Below are 21126 nucleotides of genomic sequence, written 5' to 3' on the forward strand. Positions count from 1 at the left end.
TATACGAGCAGTGGGGGTATTGTGGTGTTGTCACTAGTGGTTAAGGGTGATGATAGATAAGAAGGATAGCAATTCTGAAGAGGTTGATTTTGTAGAGGCCGGATTGATATGTACGTTTGGGAGGAAGTATAAGATGTGGTGATATGAGGCGGGTGCTAGTAGTTGAATATTAATGGTATGGTTATACTTGGCAGGAGGTGATGGTATGCGAATGGGAGAATATGTTATGAGGGGCATACGAGTTAAGCTCAGGCGAGAGGTAACCTTTATCAAGTGGTAACTTACGTGATCAGGATTGACTAGTTGGATGTAATTACGGGTCTATGATGTGTATAAATGTTTGTGTGAGGTTCTGACCTCACGAGAAGTGGTATGGTGTGATGGTTATAAAGTTGTTATCTGAATATTCTATATGTTGAGTATGGTAACCTAATTGAATGATATTAAAAAAGGTAATAATTTGATTGATCTGGCATGGCTAGTTATAATTGTATGTGTATTGATAATACATGTGTAGTACGTGAAATGGTAGGGATGATGTTCATGAGGTGCTTATTTGTTTATTCCATACAATATGTTGTGTTGTGATCTAGTAAAGCGGTTTTGAGTAAGTTTTCTCGTCCGGGAAGTTGTCCTGAGTCAGTGTGTATGAGAATAGTGTAAGTGGTGATGTCTATCGATGTGGTTGTCGTGCCTCGAGTGGTGATCCGGGCATGGTATTTCGTGTTGTGATGCGGGTATTTTCGCGCTGTGGTGCGGTTGTTGGTGGCGGTGTTGCGATGTCGTCACCGGTTGTGGTGGAGTAGGCGGGATGATTACGATTCGAGTTTTGAAAGTGCATACCAGTTATACATAGTTGTTGTTTTGTCTGTTGATGTTTCCTGTGAGTTTCAATTTGGACAAATAGACGGTTGTTTTGTTTATTGATGTTTCTTACCGGTTTCAGCTTGGGTGTGAGGGTAGAGTATGATATGGAAGGGAGTTGTGTATGTTTCTGTTGCCGGCATGGTATAGCGATATTCTGTTGATGGGACACAGTTGTGAGTGGTTGTTACAGTAATTTTGATCTTGTTTTAAGATGAGGCATTGGTAGACATAGCAATGGCAAGTGAATAGTGGAACATGTGTTGTACTGATCTGAGAGCTGCCAGTGGTTTATAATCTTTTGTTGAGAAAATGAGTGTAAGGTATTGGGAATTAGTGTCATGTTAAGTTATGTATGAGTTTTGCAGTAATGAAAGAAAAGAATTTGAGGATCTAGTGTGAGTGTACGTAACAAGTGTCGATCGTGAGTTAGGCTTTTGGCGATATGTGTTTTATATAGAGAGGTATGTTGTGTTGCGGTAATGTGGAAGAGTTGGAGTGTTGGTTATGCTAAGGATTTTGTGGTATTGGTTAGATGGAGTGCAGAATGAATTGAGGTATGAGAACTGTTTAAGTAAAAGAGCCTTGGAAATAGGAATGGTTATAGGTATGAGGTTATAGGCGGTTATCTTTGACATGTGGTGGTGATGAGGATAATAAGAAGATATATATAAGGATCAAGTATTAGTGCGTTACGAGGACGTAACATTTATCTTAAGAGGAGTAGGATGCGGCAAAGAGTGTTGATGGTTGTACATGTGGTCGGATTTTCGGAGCTATATTCTATTTTTCGGAACAATTGTCGTTGGAAGCACCTAGACCAAAACACAATTTATAACTTCACAAACAACTCTACAATTAGTAAAGAGGCAAGTAAAGGTCGGATCCCAAGAGACGGGAATTGAGATGAGATTTCTATTGAAACTAGTGGTGTCTTAGGGGTGTCACAATTTGGGTTGATGTAGAAGGTCACTAACTAAATAGCAATGAAAGTAAATAAGCAAGATGAATTGAAAGGGTTGTAAACAATTGATAAAAAGCACTAGGGTGTCATGGGGTCATAGGGGAATCATGGAAATTGGTCATACAAACATGTTCTCAAATTATAAGCAAGCAATTATTGTTGTGATGGATTGAGTTGGGTTATATCTTACAATCCTAGGAAAGTTTGGGTCCCGAAACCGAATCGATTAGATTGTACAACACCTACAAGTCGACTTAATCTTCCCTACTCAACAACATGCATGGCCTAACGAGACTCGAGTTGGTTTATGTCTTACAAGTCTCATTGAAAAGATAGGTGATGGGTAAAAAATGCAAGGATTCATAGGCTCGTATTTCATCAAACATAACATGTGCATGAGTTGAGATCAAAACAAGCAAGCAAATAAACCATGAAAGCATATTAATTTAAGCATGAATCATTCCCCATGTTGGTTTCCCCTAATTACCCATTAACCCTAGCTAGGTCACTACTCACTCATTATCATGTTGATCATGCTAACAAGGTTGTCAATCATACCAACAAAATGAAACATGATGAATAAATGAAAGTAATTAACAATAATTAAAAAGGGATTAAGAGAATTATACCTATTAATGATTCCAATAATAAAGCAAAGAATAAAAGAAGTACTTGAATGCTTGATTGAGAGGTTGTCAATCTCCCAATAATAACCCAAATAATCTTCAATTACCCAAAATAAAGGATGAACAAAAGAGAGATTAAGGAAATAAAGCTTGTATTAAAACTTGATTAATTGTTGATTACAAAACTAAAGAGAGATTTGATTGATATTAACTACTCTAATAATTGATAAGAAGAACATGCTCTTCTAATTAGACTAATGGGGTATTTATAGTGGAAATTAGGTGGATGCATTAGGGTTAACTAAGGGCTAAACTAGTAATTACACTTTTGGGATTTGAGCAGGGAGACGCCGGTATTTTTCGAAGGAAGGGCTTATTTCTTTGAAGCTTGAAGAAACGGATTTGTCTTTGGACCGAATCCGTGCGTCTTAGGCACGGACGGCCGGATTCGTGAGCCTCTGCGCCGGGCGTCTTTGGGAGAAGACGCACGTCTTCTGAGTCGCTGCCGGGCTTCTTTGAAGGAAGACGACGGATTGTCGTCTTTGGGATCGCTGGATTCAGACAATCCGCACGGATTGCTCCTCAGTCTTGTTTCTTCTTCTTTTCTTCCCTTTTCTTCGTAAAATCCTTGGGGATTTCGTTGGGGATGCAAGGATCTTTCCTCAACATTGCTCATCTACTATAATATGTACAAAGGCCTTCTAATCTTGTCTCTCCTTGATGCTTGGTCATTGAATTTAATCAATTTAGTCTCATTTTGCCATGAAAATGCAAGGTTTGCACTCCTTTCCTACCAAAGACACAAAACCTCAAAGAATATGCAAAATAAAGAACTAAAGACAATAAATGACCCAAATATGCACTAAAAAGCATGGGAATAAGGCTAATTCGGGGACTAAATATGCGCTAATTATGGTCACATCAACATGTTGTAATATAATTGGAAGTAGAGTGTTAGTGTAGCATAAAGGATGGATTTGTATTGTGGTTGATATTGTTAAAAGCCCATGGTCGTGCTTGTAGTAGTTCGATGTTTAGGAATGGGAGAATATTTCGATAGTGTTGACAGTTGGATGATGATGATTATGAGTTCCATAGTTTGGCAGATGGATGATGATGTTTATAAGTGTGAGTAAACTTCGAGGACGAAGTTCCTTTTAAGGGTGGTAGAATGTAACATTCTGTTTGATGTTATGAGTGTTTTGATATCGCATTTTCTAGTGGATAATATGTTACGGAGTTAGCAGCGTTTGTGGATAGTAGTTGGTAGTGTTTAGAGTTGGTGTCGAGAGAGACTATGATGTAGTTGATACGATATCGTGAGCTGTGTTGTGAAGGTAGGCATAGTTGGTGGAGTTGGTGTTAAGAGTTCATGTTTTATAGGTTGGGGTTTTGTTTTGAGTTCGTAGTTGCGTTGTTATGTCTTAATCGAGTTGGTATGTTTGTTTTTATGTATGGGTTGAACTTCGGGGACGAAGTTCCTTTTTAGGAGGAAAGACTGTAATACTACGGTTTTATGTGTCTTAGGGTACACTATCGAGTGGGGCTTACTCTGTCGAGTAAGTATGTTTTTACGCAAAACAGTAGTCTGCCTAATGGGTACTCGATCGAGTACGTGCGACACTCGATCGAGTAAGGGTCACTCGATCGAGTAAGTTGGTTTTACGGGCTGAGTTTGACGGGTTTTTTTAATGATGCGAGATAAGTATAAAAGGTTGTCCGTCACTTTTCTTAGTTTCTTTTATCTATTCTAAAACCTAAGTGAGGAGAAAAGGAGTTGCGTAGTTTGTTTGTCATCGCATCATTAGCAAATCCCGGAGCTAGAGGTGTCGGATTTCATCGTTCTTTACACTGTTGTGATCCTTGTGTCGGGGGTAAGCTTTACATATAATTTTTATACTGTTTTGTTAAAGTTGGTTAAACCCTAATTGGGTGATTTGGGGGTTTTGGGAAGTATTGTTGATGTTAGATTGTGATTGTATGATTCTATGTTTGATAGGAAGTAATTTCAGTGAAGGACGATGTTGATTAGCTGATTGTTACGATCTTGGTGATTGCTGTTCCAGGTAGGGTTTTCCTACTCGGTATTAATTACATGATGTGTGTGGTGGTTGTATTATTATTGTTGATTTATCGTACTGCTGGTGATTGTGATGGTTGTTGATTAATATCGTTGATTGTTGTTGTTGTTGTTGTTGTTGTTGTTGTTGTATCTGTCTGTGATCTTCGGGGTGCGTCCCTGGCTGAGTGGAGTCACTTGCGGGAGTGGCTTCACGCCCTTGATTCGCCTTCTGTGGAACCTGCCACATAAGGGATGTGCACATTAATGAACATGGGTTTATCGCTCGATGGAGATGAGCGGGGCTTAGGTGGGAACGGCTGCGGTCCCCCACTGGCGGTGTGGAGTATCTGTTGCGATGGGTACTCTGACAGGACTACACACTTTAGTGTGTAGTCAGTTGTGTGGAGATTGATTATGGAGTTTGGAGGATTGTTGTGTTGTTGAGCTGTTTGTGTTCTTGTTTCGTTGTGGCTTTGTGTTGTGTAATTAGTACTGACCCCGTTTAAATGTTTTAAAAACTTTGGTGATCCATTCGGGGGTGGTGAGCAGTTATTGAGCAGGTATGATATGACGCATATGGGATAGCTGGGATGAGTCATCACGTGGCTGTTAGAAGAGTCTTCCGTTGTGTCAGACGATGTCTTATAGTTGTGACAGTTTTGGCTAGTAGACATCTTTGAGTAATTTGTAATTCAGTTTAACAGTTTTGATTTGGACATGTAATCACTTAAACCGTATTTACTTTTAAAGTATGTTTCTTTATTGTCTTATGATTATCATTGCCTCGGGTAACCGAGATGGTGACGTTTCCATACCTTAAGTGGTCCTGGTAAGGCACTTGGAGTATGAGGGTGTCACAGTTTTTTTTTTTTTTTTTTTTTTTTGCTGAAAATGTAAGCTTTTCATTCCAACCAACGAACAATTACAAAGTTTTTCCAACAGAATTAATGGGCATCCCCATAATTCAAACCATAATAAACATAATAGGAACTAATCATTACATCAACTCTCTATTACATAACCAATTCATATCTCTGGGCATCAGAGGCTGTTTTGCCTTGCTCCTGATTCTACACTTCATGCTGTGCTTCAACTGTTGAACAATAAACTCTGGTGTCTTCACAATTCCCTGAACTCTGGCTTCATTTCGTACCTGCCAGATCAGATACATCAAGCCTACAACACTGGCAACAACCAATCTCCATTGCAATATTGATCTCCTTCTCATCCTCATACACCACTGCCAAGGTTTAGTGGATGGAATATCCAACCTCAGCCAGGTCTGCAGTAAAGAAAGAGCACTTGCACTGTAAGGGCACTGCCAGTAGAGATGATCCATGGTTTCACTGCCTATTCCACATATACAGCAGCTCACATCATTGCAAATCCCTAACCTGCTGAGTCTGCTCCTGGTCTGTAGCCTATCATAAATAGTTAGCCACATATGGAAGGAATGTTTAGGCACAATGAGCCTGTGCCATAACAGCTTACTCCAGGGAACCTTAGGACTAGCTCCTGCTAGCCATGTATATCCAGCATCAGGGGTGTAGGCACTATCACTGCCCAACCATTTGTTATCAGTGTAAGCATTTAGAAAGAGATCCTTGATTTTGCAGATTCTTCTCCATGCCCAACTAGAATTAATTGAAGGCTGATAAGAAACCCAATCCCTACCTTTCATATATACATGGTCAACCCACTTGATCCAAAGATGATCAGATTTCGTGGCCATCCACCAAACATATTTGCCAATCAAAGCATTATTCCAGAGCTCACACTTTCTTAGCCCCAATCCACCAACCTCCCTTGGCTGACAAATAGTGTCCCAAGCCACCAAAGGTGTCCTTGTATAGTTATCTGTCCCATTCCAGAGGTAATTCCTACAAATACCCTCAATTTTAACCAAGACATATTTTGGAAGCACAAAAATAGAAGCCCAGTACTGATGCAAGGAAAGAAGAACAGCCTGCACCATAACTAGCCTGCCAGCATAAGATAACTTCCTTGAGCCAAAACTCTTAATTCTACTAACAATTTTCTCCACCAGTACATTACACTCCATCTTCCCTAACCTCTTAGAGCAAATAGGTATCCCCAAATATCTGAATGGTAAAGAACCCTTAGAGCATTGTGTTAGTTGCAAAATCTAAGCAACTATCTCCTTGGGCACACCATTAAAGTAAATATTGGATTTGGTAGGGTTCATTTGAAGACCACTTGCTTCAGAGAAGGTTTGGAAAGCTCTAAGTAACAGAGTGACAGACTGGACATCCCCCCTACTAAAAATTAGCAGATCATCTGCAAACATTAGATGATTCAGGCCAATTCTTTTGCATAAAGGGTGGAAGTGGAAATCACATTTATCAGCAACCACTTTAAGTATCCTACTAAGATACTCCATACAAAGAGTGAAAATCAAGGGAGAAAGAGGGTCTCCCTGTCTTAACCCTCTTTTTCCTTGAAAAAATCCAGTGGTCTGCCCATTAAGGTTAATGGAAAAGGAAGGGGTAGTGATGCATTCCATGATCCACTGTTTCGTGAGCTCAGGAAATTTCAAGGCACTCAGCATTTGATCAACAAAACTCCACTCAATTGTATCATAAGCCTTCCTAAGGTCTATTTTAATCATACACCTAGGAGAGACAGATTTCCTTCCATAGAGCCTTACAACATCCTGACAAATCAACACATTCTCAACAATTTGCCTACCCTTAACAAATGCCCCTTGAGTAGGGCTCACAATTTAAGGTAGGACCTCACTAATTCTAGCACAAAGAACTTTAGAAATACACTTGTAAATGACATTACAACAAGCTATGGGTCTAAACTCAAGGACACTTTTTGGGATATCAGTCTTAGGGATAAGGGTGAGAGTTGTAGCATTCAATTGTTTAAGTAATTTGCCAGTATGGAAGAAATCTATAATAGCTAAGGTAATATCCTCACCAATAATACTCCAAGCATCCTTGAAGAATTTGCTTGAGTATCCATCAGGTCCAGGAGCCTTCTCATTAGGAATACTCCAAACAATACCCTTAATCTTCTCCTTCGTGACTCCTTTCAGAAGCACCTGAGCTAGTTCATCAGTAACCACCTGGCCTCCATACTGCACAGTAGGGATATGATCCTTTGCAGTGCAACCATTCACCCCCAGCAGGTTCTTATAGTAGTCAATGAAGGCATCTTGAATCTCCTCCCCTCTGGTTAAAACATTGCCAGAAACATCATTAATTTGTAGCACTTTGTTCTTAGCATTCCTCCCCTTAATCCTACTATGGAAGTAGGCAGTATTTTCATCCCCCTCCTTAACCCAATCAGCTTTAGCTTTTTGAGCTAGAAAACTGTGTCTAGCATTAGCCAACAGCTGATAAGATTTAGCAGCATCCAATTCAGCATCCATAAGATCTTTGTTTCCAGGATCCAACACCAATTGTTTCTGAAGATCTATCATCAGAGCATAGGCAACCTCAGCACTGTTTTCCACATTTGAGAACAGAGACTGATTCAAACCTTTAAGCTCCTTTTTCAGTAATTTCAGCTTCCTTACTACCTTAAACATCTTAACTCCTTGAATTTGGGTCTCCCAACAGTTCTGAACAATCTGTTGAAATTCAGGAGCAGTACTCCACATATTAAAGTATTTGAAAGGAGCTTTCCCCCTCTGTCTGTCCATAGCAGTATCAATGACACAAGGATTATGGTCAAAGTTACCCTCAGGCAGAAAATTGGCAATAGAGTCAGGAAATAAGAGCAACCAGTCATCATTGATAAAACACCTATCCAGTTTACTATAAACTCTAGTGGTACTCTCATGTTTATTATTCCAGGTAAAGTAGGCCCCCCTAGAACACATCTCCATAAGACCACAAACCTCTACACACTCATTAAAATCTTTTGTCTCAAATCTACGTGTGACATCACTTCCCAGTCTCTCATTAGGATTCAAAACACTATTAAAGTCACCACACACCAACCAAGCACACCTGATATTACTAGCAAGCTGCTTCAAATTATTCCAAAGAGGAACCCTCTCTTCTATTCTATTAAAAGCATAAATCATGGTAATGAAAAAGGTTTTATTGAAACTAAGCTCATTCACATAAACATGAATAAACTGTTGATCATAGGAGACACTGAGAATTTGGAAAATCCTAGGATTCCAGATTATCCACACTCTCCCTCCCTTATGGTAACTACTATTAGTTGTAATACTCCACCCATCACAAATATTACTAGCAATTTTATTAAGAGACCGAGGTTTAACCTTAGTCTGAAGGAGGCCAAACAACCCAACAGCTTGATGATGCATAAACCACTTAACATCCTTCTGCTTGTTTGGACTATTTAACCCCCTAACGTTCCAAAACCCTAGACTAACCATTATCCAGAGATTTGGAGGAACTAATACCCCTTCCTCCCAGTTTAGCAGCTGTGTGAATAGATTTGTTCAGACCCTCCAAGAAAGACCTGCTTCTTTCCACCAATGTCATGGTTAGATCACTCCCCATACTCTTCAGAGTTCTTGTGATAATACGAGCAGGAGTGAAATCAATGTTCCTTCTGACCCCACCTATGACCACAGGTGTGTCCTTTACAGTGGTATCGGACAAAGACAGAGAGTTTGAGGTGGTGGAGTTCTTTTCTGACCCTGAGGCTTCTTTGGGACAGAAGGGGTGGGATGAACCACAGGAGCAGTGGTCTTAGGTCTCCACTCTTTCCTAGGCATCCTGCCCTCCTTCTTCCTGCAAACCTCAGCAGTATGTCCATATCCTTTACACGAAGTGCAAAGAACAGGCTTCCACTCATATTCCACCAACACCTTAATCTCCTGACCTTTCTCATCCAAAAACCTAATCTCAGAGGGAAACTGTTGATTTAGTTCTACCTCAATCAAGGCACGCGCGTATCCCAACCGTGTCTTATCTTTGGTAGCTCCATCTAGGCGGAGAAACTTCCCAACTAACCCAGATAACTTCATCAAACATGCTTCCCCCCAAAACTTGAGGTCCAGACCCACAAGACGAATCCAGGTGGGAACAACTTTCACCCCTTCCTTCGACATTCGTACATTAGGATCCCAAGGCTTAAGGATAACCGGTTTGTTGTCAAACAGATAATGTCCCTTTGCCAACACCAAGTTCCTACACTCCATAGTCTCAAAACGCACTACAAACATGCCATTAGGAAGAAAGGAAATCTTATCCACCGTATGATTAACCCACACCCGTTTTATGAATCCATTCAGTACTTCCCAAGGAGGGTTAGCACCAAGGATGAACCCATAAATCGCCGTGGACCAATATTCAATCTCCTGAAGAACATCCTCATCACATAATTGCAATAACGGAGGTGAAATAGGAGAAACCTGCTTACCAGATCCCTTCTTCTTGCTCCCCACGCTTTGCCACTCTTCCTCCGATTCCTCCAAAATTGAGCCTAGATTAAGCCCAGAAACTCTACTAGAACTTGCTTGATTCGTAACATCAGTAACACTAATAGACTCCATTAAAGGTTGATCATTAATAGAATTATCCTGATTTTCATTTAAATTTTTTGTAATTTTTTTGTATTTATTTTTAGGGTTTATCGATTTTTTTGCTCGAGCCATGAAACTCAGATTGTAAAATCGCTTATTTCTCTAGATTTTTTCTCTCTCATCACAATGTTGAAGGTTATCTTTTGGGTTTTTTTGGGGTGTCACAGTTACACTCTGTATTAAGTATTATTGTGTATTAGTAATTTGGTTGGTCATTATATATCTCTCCATATTATCTTTAAATTTACTCTTTAATTAAGAAAACGCTTTTTAAAATAAGTGGTGCACATACTTATTTCGCCTACGTATGCTCATAAAAATTAACAATAATGATTAAACTTGTCAAACGCGTAAGGAGGGTCGAATCATATGGGTTGGGATAGAATTGGAGTCGAATCGAATTATAAGGCCAAAATTTGTGTCAGTTTACGAGTTAGAAAAAGTTTATCTTGCCCTTGTTTTTCGTTTTCAAGATCAAAATATTTTATTTTAAATTTTATTTAATAATAATAATAATATTAATATTCTAATTGTATGCAGTAGTTATCGTACCTAAATTAAAATAATAATTTAATAATGGTTTTAATAATGATTTTGTTAATGAAAGATGTGAAAAGCGAAGTGAAACTGTTAAATGGGTCAGGCGGGTCGGTCACAAATACAAGTTACGAGTGAGATTATGGTGACAATACAGGTAAAAAATAGTCACGTAACTCTTCTCCAATTGTCGTGATGAGATTGCATTTTATAGTTTCTTCCTTTCAGTTTTACCTAATTGCCAACAATAGTGGCATCAATGAAATTTTACATCTAAATAAACCATGTAGCAATGCAAAACATTATTGTTGGAGAATATTTTACTAACCGTGCAACGCACGGGCATGAATTCTAGAATGTTTTAGACTTCACAAATTCTCATTTGTGGCGGACATATCCGTTGCAAATTTGTGACGGCTCAAATATTATCCATGTGGATAGATAAGACAAAGGTAGAGTGCATAGGGAATATCATTCTGTTTGTCTTATCTAATCCATATGAGTAATACTTGACCTGTTGCAAATTTGTGACGGATATCCTCGTTACAATGAAGACTTATTGTTTAAAATTTTACTTGGTAACATACATTTTGAGTTTGTACCCAAAAATATAAAAATAAATAAGATAAGTTAAGCCAATCGAACGAAATAAAAAAAAAGAGTAAAAACATTAAAAAAGAGCACACAAATTATAGTACAAGACGGTCTTATGTTAGACCATCTCTAAGCAGTGGTCACGCTAATTAGGTCGTGACCCGATTTTACTCTTAATCCCACCTTATTAACCTTGACCTATTTTCACCTCCCAAGCAGAAGGTCGCGACCTACGTCATCAACCCAATCATTTTCACCTTCCAACCCTTTTTGTTTTGTTTACGACCAATGATAATTTGACACTTATTGGGTCACCAATTGACCTAATAAGGTTAAGAGCAACCAAAGAGGTCACAAATTGACCTTATATGGTCAAGAACAACCAAAAGATCACGCTAATCTCATGCTTAATTGTTGATTAAGACGACCCAACAAGGTCGCGACCTCCCTCGTGACTTTGCTTGGGGATGGTCTTATGAGACGGTGCATTTTTATAAGAAAGTTACCCATTTATTTCTAATAAGACTATGTACAACAATGATTTTTTTCACAAAATGACAAAAAAAAATCACCAAAAAGTATTGATTAAATAATCAAACTCAAAATATGTGCGCAACATTGTGTTGAGTTGTGTTGCAGAGCAACCTAAGGTTGTGACACTCCATTTCTCTCTCCCGACGCCACATGTCAATAGATGATTGGACCTTTTTTTTTCAACTTTAAAAGCAAAATTGATGCAGATTTGTTTCCGTTGTAAATGTACAACAAGTTATAACGGCTCTATTTTTTTAAAAAAAAACTTTATTAAAATAAAAAATAATTACATAGATAGTCATAATTTTTCATTCTCTATAAATAGAGACCAATCTTGATATCTTTTTTATCACAAAAAAAAATCCATATTTTTCCTCTGTAGCTTATAATAACCAAAATACCACATATAACTCCTTAAAAATTAACCATTTCAATAATTATGGATCTTAATGACCCTAATTTTGGAAATACCTCAAATTCTCCACAAAATCAAAACTCACAAAGTTTTGATTTTGATTTTACAAATTACCAAAGTTCTTTATTACCCCAAAATTATCTTACTGATGGTATATATCCAGCATGGGCTTCTTTTGTTAAGTCAATTCGTACTCCGGTACTTCAAAAGCACAAATTGTTCGCACACCATCAAGAAGCTGTCCGAAAAGATGTGGAGCGTGCATTTGGTGTATTACAAGCTCGATTCGCATTTATCAAAAAACCAAGTCTAGTTTGGGATCCGAATCTCATGGGTAAAATCATTATGGCATGTATAATAATACATAATATGATAGTAGAGGACGAACGAGATACATATCTTAACCAATATGATAGTACCGACTTTGATGGGCAAGATCTTGATGACGATAATAGTCAACCATCCACATATTCAACTCAACGAATTGCAAGTCTATCAACTTATATGAACAATCAATCACGACTTCAAAATAGAGAAACTCATAATGCTCTTAAACGCGATTTGATCGAGCATATATGGCAAAAATTTGGTAGTGGTGATTAATATTTTATTTATATTTTAAGAATTGTATTTTTATTTTAAGAAATGTATTAGTTTTGCCTCTTTTTTTGTTATTATTAATGTACTTGTATTGTATTTTTTAAATTTTTATGAATTATTATAAATAATTTTTATTTTTATTTTTAAATTTTTTACAGTATTTTTATATTTTGTGGGTTATAAAAGTAACAAAATAAGTTATATTTTAATAGTAGTAATTAGAATAAATATTAATGTATAAAAGATCTACAATTTAATATTAATAAAGATGTACAATATAATTTTAATAAAAAAAAATCATTTGTTACCCAGCTCAACTCAATGCACTACTTTTGTTACCCAACTCAACTCAATTTTTGTTATCTAGCTCAACTCAACTTTTGTTACCCAACTCAACTCAATTAATGTATAAAAGAGAATATAAAAGGTGGGGTATAGGAAATAGTGAAAAGTAAGTGTTATAAGAATGTTATTGATAAAGTGTCTAACTTAGGAGTAGTGTTATTGAAGTGAAAGAAGAATGAAAAAGGTAAAAATATTAATATAATAATCATAACATTCATATTGTGAAAATTGTTGATGTACATAGTCTAAATGAGTTAGTTTTTTAACTTAATACTGTAACACGGTCTTATTACTGTGTGAGACGTCTTACGCAACAAGTATTGAAAGGAGCAACGATGTCGGCGCAAAAAGCGAGCCTAAAAAGATAGAGCAGGAACATAATTTGGAGACTTTATCGATTATAGAGAGGTCCACAAACAATAAACTAAGCACAAACTTTGTTCTATATTTCTTTTTCTAATTTGGTGTCTTTCTGATGAAGTGACGTTCTCTCTATCCACAGCCACCAGAACCCAACATACAATCCCCATCTTACTCCCTACTTCCGCTGACCTGGAACTCCATTGACCATCTCTTTTTTCACTTTGCATAACACTTTTTTTTTTTTTTAAAAAAAAGCAATAAAGTAACCCCAAAAATTATGTTATGATATGATGCTAGTAAATGATAGAAAGAAAAAGTACCCAATTAAAAGCTAATAAATCTCTAGTGAGTCGATCAAGTTTGAGTCGAGTTATATTTATTTCTGATTTCCAGTGTTCTTGATCTAACTCAATTTTGATTTGCTCATTTTATTGTATATTTTGACTAGTATACCTCTCACACTTTATTTTATAAATCATGAAGTAAGAAGTTTAATTTATGACAGTAAAAATGAAGCAAGTTTTTTCGTGAATTGTTTGTCAGGAGGTGGATTATACATCTGATGTATTACCACCAATTGCTTAGTTTTTGAGCATTACAATAAAGTTTTCGAGTTTTGTTTTAAAGTTTCTGAGTTTTATTATAAAAATTCTAAGTTCATTCAATTAGACATTAAGCACAAAAAATTACAATATAACTCAAAAACATTACATATAAGCTCAGTTAAATTTGAGTTTTGACGACAAAAAATTAAAATGTACTTCCTCCATTCTCATATGATGTACCCATTTTATTAAAATACTACACTCGTATATTCAACAAATGGGTACATCATATAAAAACGGAGGAAGTAACTTATAAACTTTAAAAAGCTCAGAAAAAATACACATACGCTCAAAAACTAATGAGATCTGAGGTAGTACATCCGATGTATGTTCCTATTTCTCATTGTTTACCTCTTAGTGAAAATGCCATTCATATGCATTACTCATTATTGGCCACAATGAAGACCCTATAAAATGAATCTATTTTTTAAATTTCTAATGCATTTTATAATGACTTACTATTATACTACTTATTACAATAAGTATCATAATAAGATAAATTTTAACCATAAATCGCATTCCGAAAGCAGAAGATGACAAGTTTTTTTCTCAAACTACTCGTCTTTTCAAGAACTACAATTTGAAAAACAAAAAAGTGTCGCATTTAAAACCCGTGGATAAGAGATTAAGATATGGCCACTCAATTTTTTTTCGGTTAAAAAAATTGGATATTTCGTAGATAGTACAAACCTAAAATAAGACGTAAATTTTTCGGTTATAATATTAGGTTGAGAAATGAGAATATGAAAGTGATGCAATAAATTCAAACCCATCCTTCACGTTATTGGTGCTTTTACCTTCGAGAAAAAAAGGCAATATTATATTTAATTAATTAAATTAAAATTAGAAAAGCAAAGAAAAAGAGCATTTTTCCAAGTAGAAAGGAGTGTTTAAAGGCTATCCTTTTCTTTTACTTTTCCTTTCTCTTTCCCTTTTCCCCCTTTTTCTTTCTTTCCTTTCTGTGGTTGTTTTATCACTTGTATACTTTTAAGTAGAGCAGCTTTCTGAAAGGAATTTGTGGAATTTTATCAAACTTTGGTGTAAAAAATAAAGTGTCTTTTTCCCACTTTTCTTTTTCAGGGTTCTATTAATGGCACATTTTTTTTGTGGGTTACATACATAGATATATGAATTAGTTTCTTTTATTAGAAATAAAAATAAACAACAAGTTTTTATTTGGAACTACTAGTTGTGTAAGATATGGCAGCAGTAGCTAAAGATCCAGCAATTAAGTTATTTGGAACTACTATTTCCTTACATGAACCTCCATTTTCTCAACACTCTCAGTCTCTGGTATTTTATTCTCCTTTTTTACTTGTATCTATTGTTGCTTCATATGCTTGTATATTGGTTTTGCCATTTTTGTTTTTTTCAGTTTTTATAATTTTTCCTGTTTTAATTGTTTCATGTGGGTTTGCCCTCTATTTCCTTACATATCACTACTACTTGTCCGTCCAAGTCGTTTGTTTACTTTTTTTTTTTTTTCATTCTTTGGGAGCGTTATTTTAATCAAAGTAAATAAATGATTGAGATGGAGGAATTATAATTTTGTAATTTTGTATTGCATTTCATATTTAAGACCCTGAGGATTTTAAATTTTCATGAAACTTGTGTTTTTTTTTTTTGGCATAGCCATTGATTTTGTTGCGTTTGTGTATATAGTTAAGATTTTAAAGGTAATTTATATCATGAGTTGAAGATTCTGTGTTGTTGGGATTTTGCTTGATTTCTGATATATGAAGAGCTAGTGTTGTTTGTTCTTTCCATAACTGCTGTTGTGTTGTGATTCATGTTGTCTACTCATTTTGCATTTAATTGTCAATTAAGTGGAAAGATGGGAGAAATTGCAGTAATTTGTTGAAACCTGTATGTATGTTCGCCTCGTCTCTTGGTTGCTTCACCTTTTTTTTGTGATAACCAGTGATAATCCGCTACATTAGACGAGCACTGGGTTAGACGGTAGAGCGGGTATAAGTGATAGCCTTCGAATTCCCTATATTGTGTTTACCACCTTTTTACCGTGGTAAGTAGTTTACTCGACAGGGGTGTGAACCTAAAACCTATGTTTTAAGGAACTGAGCGTCTGAGCCAGACCAAAACGCGTGTTTGCCTAGCTTTCTTTCCTATAAGATTATGTCCTTTATGAAGTTAGAGATTATGCCCGTTATTAAATCAGAGATTATGTCCTTTAAGAAATTAGAGATTATGTCCGTTATGAAATCAGAGATTCTGTGTGCCATGCCTACTGATGCATACCGAATGGTCAAATACCATCAAGTCCAGTGTAAAACATACCTATTGATTGAGTGGCATTTTGTTCCAAATAAAGGAGCTTCTGGTTGGATATGCGTGAATTAGCCTTTTACTGAACAAAATAATTTACATGTTATCATACCATTTGGTTTGATTAAAGATAATCACATGTATAACATTTTTCAATTCGTCACATTAGATAAGCCTGTGGGCGTTTAGATGGAAATGCATCTCTTGGGGCATGCTTAGCTTGTCAAATTTTATATATTATCTCAAATTTTGTTTTTTCACAGAATTCAGAAGCTAGTTGTTCTTTTGATAAGGTTTCTTATTCAAACAGTGGGACAGAGTTATCTTACTAATTTCAGTGATGTATTTGATTGTGTGACAAGCCACTGTGTATGTGTATATCGTCATCGCTCGTAGCTAACATTTGGTGCATTATATAATAGCTCTATGCACTTATCGGTCAACTGGTCGTCTTTTATCGTAAACTTTACTTAAACTTACCATGTGATCCCAGTTGTCTATGTCCAAAAACTAAAACATTGATTCAAGTATTCAACTACAGCATTACCTCTATTCCTCTCCGCGGGTCAGGTCGGTAGGTCGGAGAGGAGGTGGAAATTTCAAATGTGCACATTTATTCCTCTGTGTCATTATTACACAATGAGAAGTTGGTGTTGGCAATTATATCAAGTGAATAGTACGGAGTACTTCAGAATAAAAAGAAGAGCGATCAATTTAGTGAACTATTTTTGCTTCATTACATTGTATCCCTGAGCCAAAGGATAGTGAGCGCTTGAGTCCACAAGAAAAGGAAACTAATGTGGAACTTTGGTTATTGTAGGAAAATGGATCCAGCATGATGACAAAAGCAGGAACTGAGGACTGTAGAAATGAGAACTCGGGGACAGTGGAAGAAATTGTGTCTGTTGAACCCTGCAAGGTTGAACAACCCCAAACTTCCATGCAACAATCAACTAACTCACAAGCAATTTCAGATTCCAAGGCTCACCATGAGGAATCTGATGATTCCGGGGAACCCAATTCAAGTAAAAGACCCGATAAAATTATTCCATGTCCTCGATGCAACAGTCTCGATACCAAATTCTGCTACTTCAATAACTACAACGTGAACCAACCTCGACATTTCTGCAAAAGCTGCCAGAGGTATTGGACAGCTGGAGGGACTGTTAGAAATGTCCCTGTTGGTGCAGGCCGGCGGAGGAACAAACACTTGGCTTCGCAATATCAACAGATAGCCGGATCTCCTGATGGAGGGTCTACAACTGTGGTTGAGACATCCGCCGCAGGAAATCACTTGTTATCATGTGAAGAGTCCGTCAGCTCATGTACGGGTTCAAGTCCGAACGAAATGGTTCTGAAATTTGGCCCTGAATCACCCCATTGTGACTCCGGGCCAAATTTAGTAACCCAGAGACAGATGAAGGGTTACTCTGATATGAACCCTCATAATTGCGGGCCCTTGCAACAGCCTTTATATCATTGTCCTCCAAATTCAAGTAGTTGCAGACCCTACCTGGTCCCAGGATGCACCACTCAGTCCACACCGAATATTTCAGTTCAGTTTGTTCCTGCATCCTACTGGAACTACATTCCTGTTTGGGTTGCAGGACCTGGAAATGTGCCAGTTGCTGTTAGAAGTGGCAATGGGTTACAAGTTCTAGGCAAGCATTCTAGAGAAACAGTAGAAGGTGAAATATCTGCTGAGGGTATATCGTCATCAAAGACGCTTAAAATTCAGGGCATTGATCAATCATGAAAAGGGTTTCCATCTTCGGTTCATACATCTTTCATTTTGAAATTTGCTCAAGGATATTTGAAGAACGAATCAATCTGAGTTCGCAGACCATTCTTTTCTGGAATTTTTGATGACAGGAAACCATTGTTGTCGCACTTATCATAGTCGTAGCATGGAGACCAGGGTGCCAAAGAATTTTTGATGACAGGAAGCCCTCGTTATCGAGTCAAACAGATACGTCTTAAAATGTGCAACAAGTGAGATATGAGGTTTGTGATGTGTATGTAGTTGTCTAGCAGGAAGATTAATAATAAATAGTGATAGTGATTTGAGGAGAAGTTTATCCTTTTTTAGTTTTGTGATTGAGAGAACTGATCTTACACTTAAATTTCTTTATCTCCTGGGAAAATTGGGTTCACTGGAGATTGCTTTATACAAGTATGAGTTTTTTTTTTTATCTAGTGTCAGGTCAAGAGGAAGTTCTCCGTACCCAATTAGCAGCAAAGCAAAAATTAAGTTTAGGTCCTACCGGGAGTCGAACCCAGGTCGCTGGATTCAAAGTCCAGAGTGCTAACCACTACACCATAGAACCAATTTGTCTTCTTTCGTTAGCTTTGACAATAATTAGATTACTGATAGGAATGGTCCCCTATAACAAGCAACAATTTTTTGTTTTTAGGATGCCCTTCATTTGCTCAAATAGGTTTATTTTAGTATATTATTTCTCTTATACATCACCATCCATTATTTAATGTTATATAACTATTAGATTGTTTGGGGGTAATGTTACTAAATCCCGCGTACAATTTTACTAAATCCCGCATTTTTTTCCGTCTTAGTATATATATATATATAGGGTCGGGATCCGGTGAGAACCACTAATATAATGAGAACTGTGAGAACCACCCACATCTATTAGATGTCTAATAACACGGACGACGGATATTAACTCAGCAAAAACTAAAATCAAACGCACATCATAAAACTGCATACCAAATTACGTTCTCTCTCTCTCTATTCCAATCATAAAACTGCTTCCTCAAATTGAAGAACAAGCTTCAATATTCTATTGCTTCCTTCATTAATGGAGACGAAAATCGAACCAGATTTCACCGTACATCAAAATTCAATGAGGTTTGTTTAATTTCTCTATTAATTTCTCTTAATTTCGACTTTGTGTGTTTCGAATTTGTTAATTCGTCAACAAATTAGGGTTGATGAATTGTTGATTCGAGTTTATATACATATAATTGGCATACATAATTGAACGCCGATGTATGTTTGCTCGCTAGCAACTGGACACGCAATTGAAATTCGAGTTTGGAATCACTACATCATGAAATTGGAAACTTAATTGATTGAAATCATGAAATTGGGAGTTCAATTTTGTGAACTCGGTATTCTAAATCTGTTTGTAGCGTGTTAGCTTGAGAATAGGAAGAAAACAAGAGTTTGTGTGCGCGTCTTAGCTTGAGAATATGAATAAAACAAGAAAGAAATGAAGGAATAAAAAATGTGGAGGATGATTGTAACAAACATTCGAATAACAACAATACTTTTAGCAGTAGTATTTTTAGGATTAATCTCTGCTCTTCTGGGATATGATGCACTGAAAAAAATAATTTTATTAATAAAATTAAATGCTACTGACAGTAATTGTCAGGCTAAACATGTTCGCTTAACTTAAGAGTACAGTTGAAAATGCATACACTTTGCTAAGGAGGAAGGTTAAGAAAAGTAAAATTCTTTTGGTGAAGTTTGTTTAGACATGTACCATATGTTCTTTGGTCGTGAATGAATAAGAAGTCAGAAATGAGGACTTAAGATACATACACTTCCTTAAAATGTTCAACTTGAGTCCGAGAATGAGCATCTTTGGCGAGCAAAATGCAAGTATCCTTATCTTCCAACTTTCGCTTGGTGCCAGAAACACTCACTCGCCCATTACTCAAACCACTATGGGCGTCACCATTATCAGGCATCTTTCCAACAATCTTATCTTTCAGAGTGTTGTCTTTTTGCAGATCTTTCTCATAGCCAACATACCCATTCTCGATATGGCTGTTTCCGTTTCCCACATCCCGGCTACTCTCGATAGTATTCTGCTTCCCATGAACACAGCTTCGGTTGTCATGAGAACATAAACCATTTTCATTCACCTGCTCACTCACAACATGGCCGATATTTCCATCACATTCCCCAGATTACTTCTTTTGAAGGTAATGCGACCCTGTATCACTAGGAGAATGTTTCTCGGCAAAAGAATTTGCATGCCCATTAGACTTTTTCTGTAGGGCACTAGATGCACCATTACGTTTTATTTATTTTGAAAGTCAATTAGCTCAAATGGGGGAGCATTGTGCAATGCACAAGATGTGGGTTCAACTCCCATATTGGCTTAACCAACACGTTAGTTGTCGAATGTCGCTCATCGAGGGTTTAAACTTCCTAATAAGTGTAATGAGACAGGTACTTTCTTTATGTTTGTTGAATCTCAAAATGATCGATGTTGGTGTTTATTTTGTTTGTGATACCACAGATTATGAACATAGGAAATATCCAACCTGAAACCCGTCGTAGTTGATTTTGATGGCCGCTTAGACGAAGAAAGGATTCACCATAACTATATGGATTGGATTCGCTATCACTTGGAAACTCTACAACTTATGAAAATTCTAAACGGTCTAGAGTGTCACTTTTTTTTGCTGAAATCGTTGCAGATAAGAACAAAAAAAAAGTATGAATGCATGTATATATGATTATGGCATGCCTAATCTTAGCTGGGCTGTATCGCTTGAATCTCGTCTTTGACAAGATGCAATCATGGAATTTATTATTTGATAGGTTATATGGGACTCGAACCCATATCTTTGTGCAAAATTAGCACATCGCTCTGCCATTGAGCTAATAGCCTTTAATTTACGTTAAACAAAGATGAGGATTGTATATGGGTCTAGCACGTACTACACCCAACAAAGAGTAGCAGAAGAGTAAAAGAGAGAAAACCTGCTGGAAATTCATATAAATGAATGCTCCTCTTTGCTATATGAGGTTTAACATAAA

General features: G+C 36.8%; 2 protein-coding genes and 1 non-coding gene across 3 annotated transcripts; 1 reads left to right on the plus strand and 2 right to left on the minus strand.

The window, feature by feature from the left end:
• Positions 1-5513: 5513 nt before the first annotated feature.
• Positions 5514-6578, minus strand: LOC141649335 (uncharacterized). The gene has a single exon (XM_074458029.1). It carries the CDS (start codon positions 6576-6578, stop codon positions 5514-5516), a length of 1065 nt encoding a protein of 354 aa, XP_074314130.1.
• Positions 6579-14911: 8333 nt separating this feature from the next.
• Positions 14912-18518, plus strand: LOC141607072 (cyclic dof factor 5-like). The gene is made up of 2 exons (XM_074426438.1): positions 14912-15338; positions 17149-18518. The coding sequence occupies exons 1-2, from the start codon at positions 15246-15248 to the stop codon at positions 18082-18084; spliced, it is 1029 nt and encodes a 342-aa protein (XP_074282539.1). The 5' UTR covers positions 14912-15245; the 3' UTR covers positions 18085-18518.
• Positions 18519-18583: 65 nt separating this feature from the next.
• On the minus strand, positions 18584-18655 carry TRNAQ-UUG (transfer RNA glutamine (anticodon UUG)). The gene has a single exon. It is a non-coding gene; the product is annotated as a tRNA-Gln (tRNA).
• Positions 18656-21126: the final 2471 nt, after the last annotated feature.

Source organism: Silene latifolia, chromosome 1 (assembly GCF_048544455.1).
Source record: "Silene latifolia isolate original U9 population chromosome 1, ASM4854445v1, whole genome shotgun sequence".
Taxonomy (NCBI): domain Eukaryota; kingdom Viridiplantae; phylum Streptophyta; class Magnoliopsida; order Caryophyllales; family Caryophyllaceae; genus Silene; species Silene latifolia.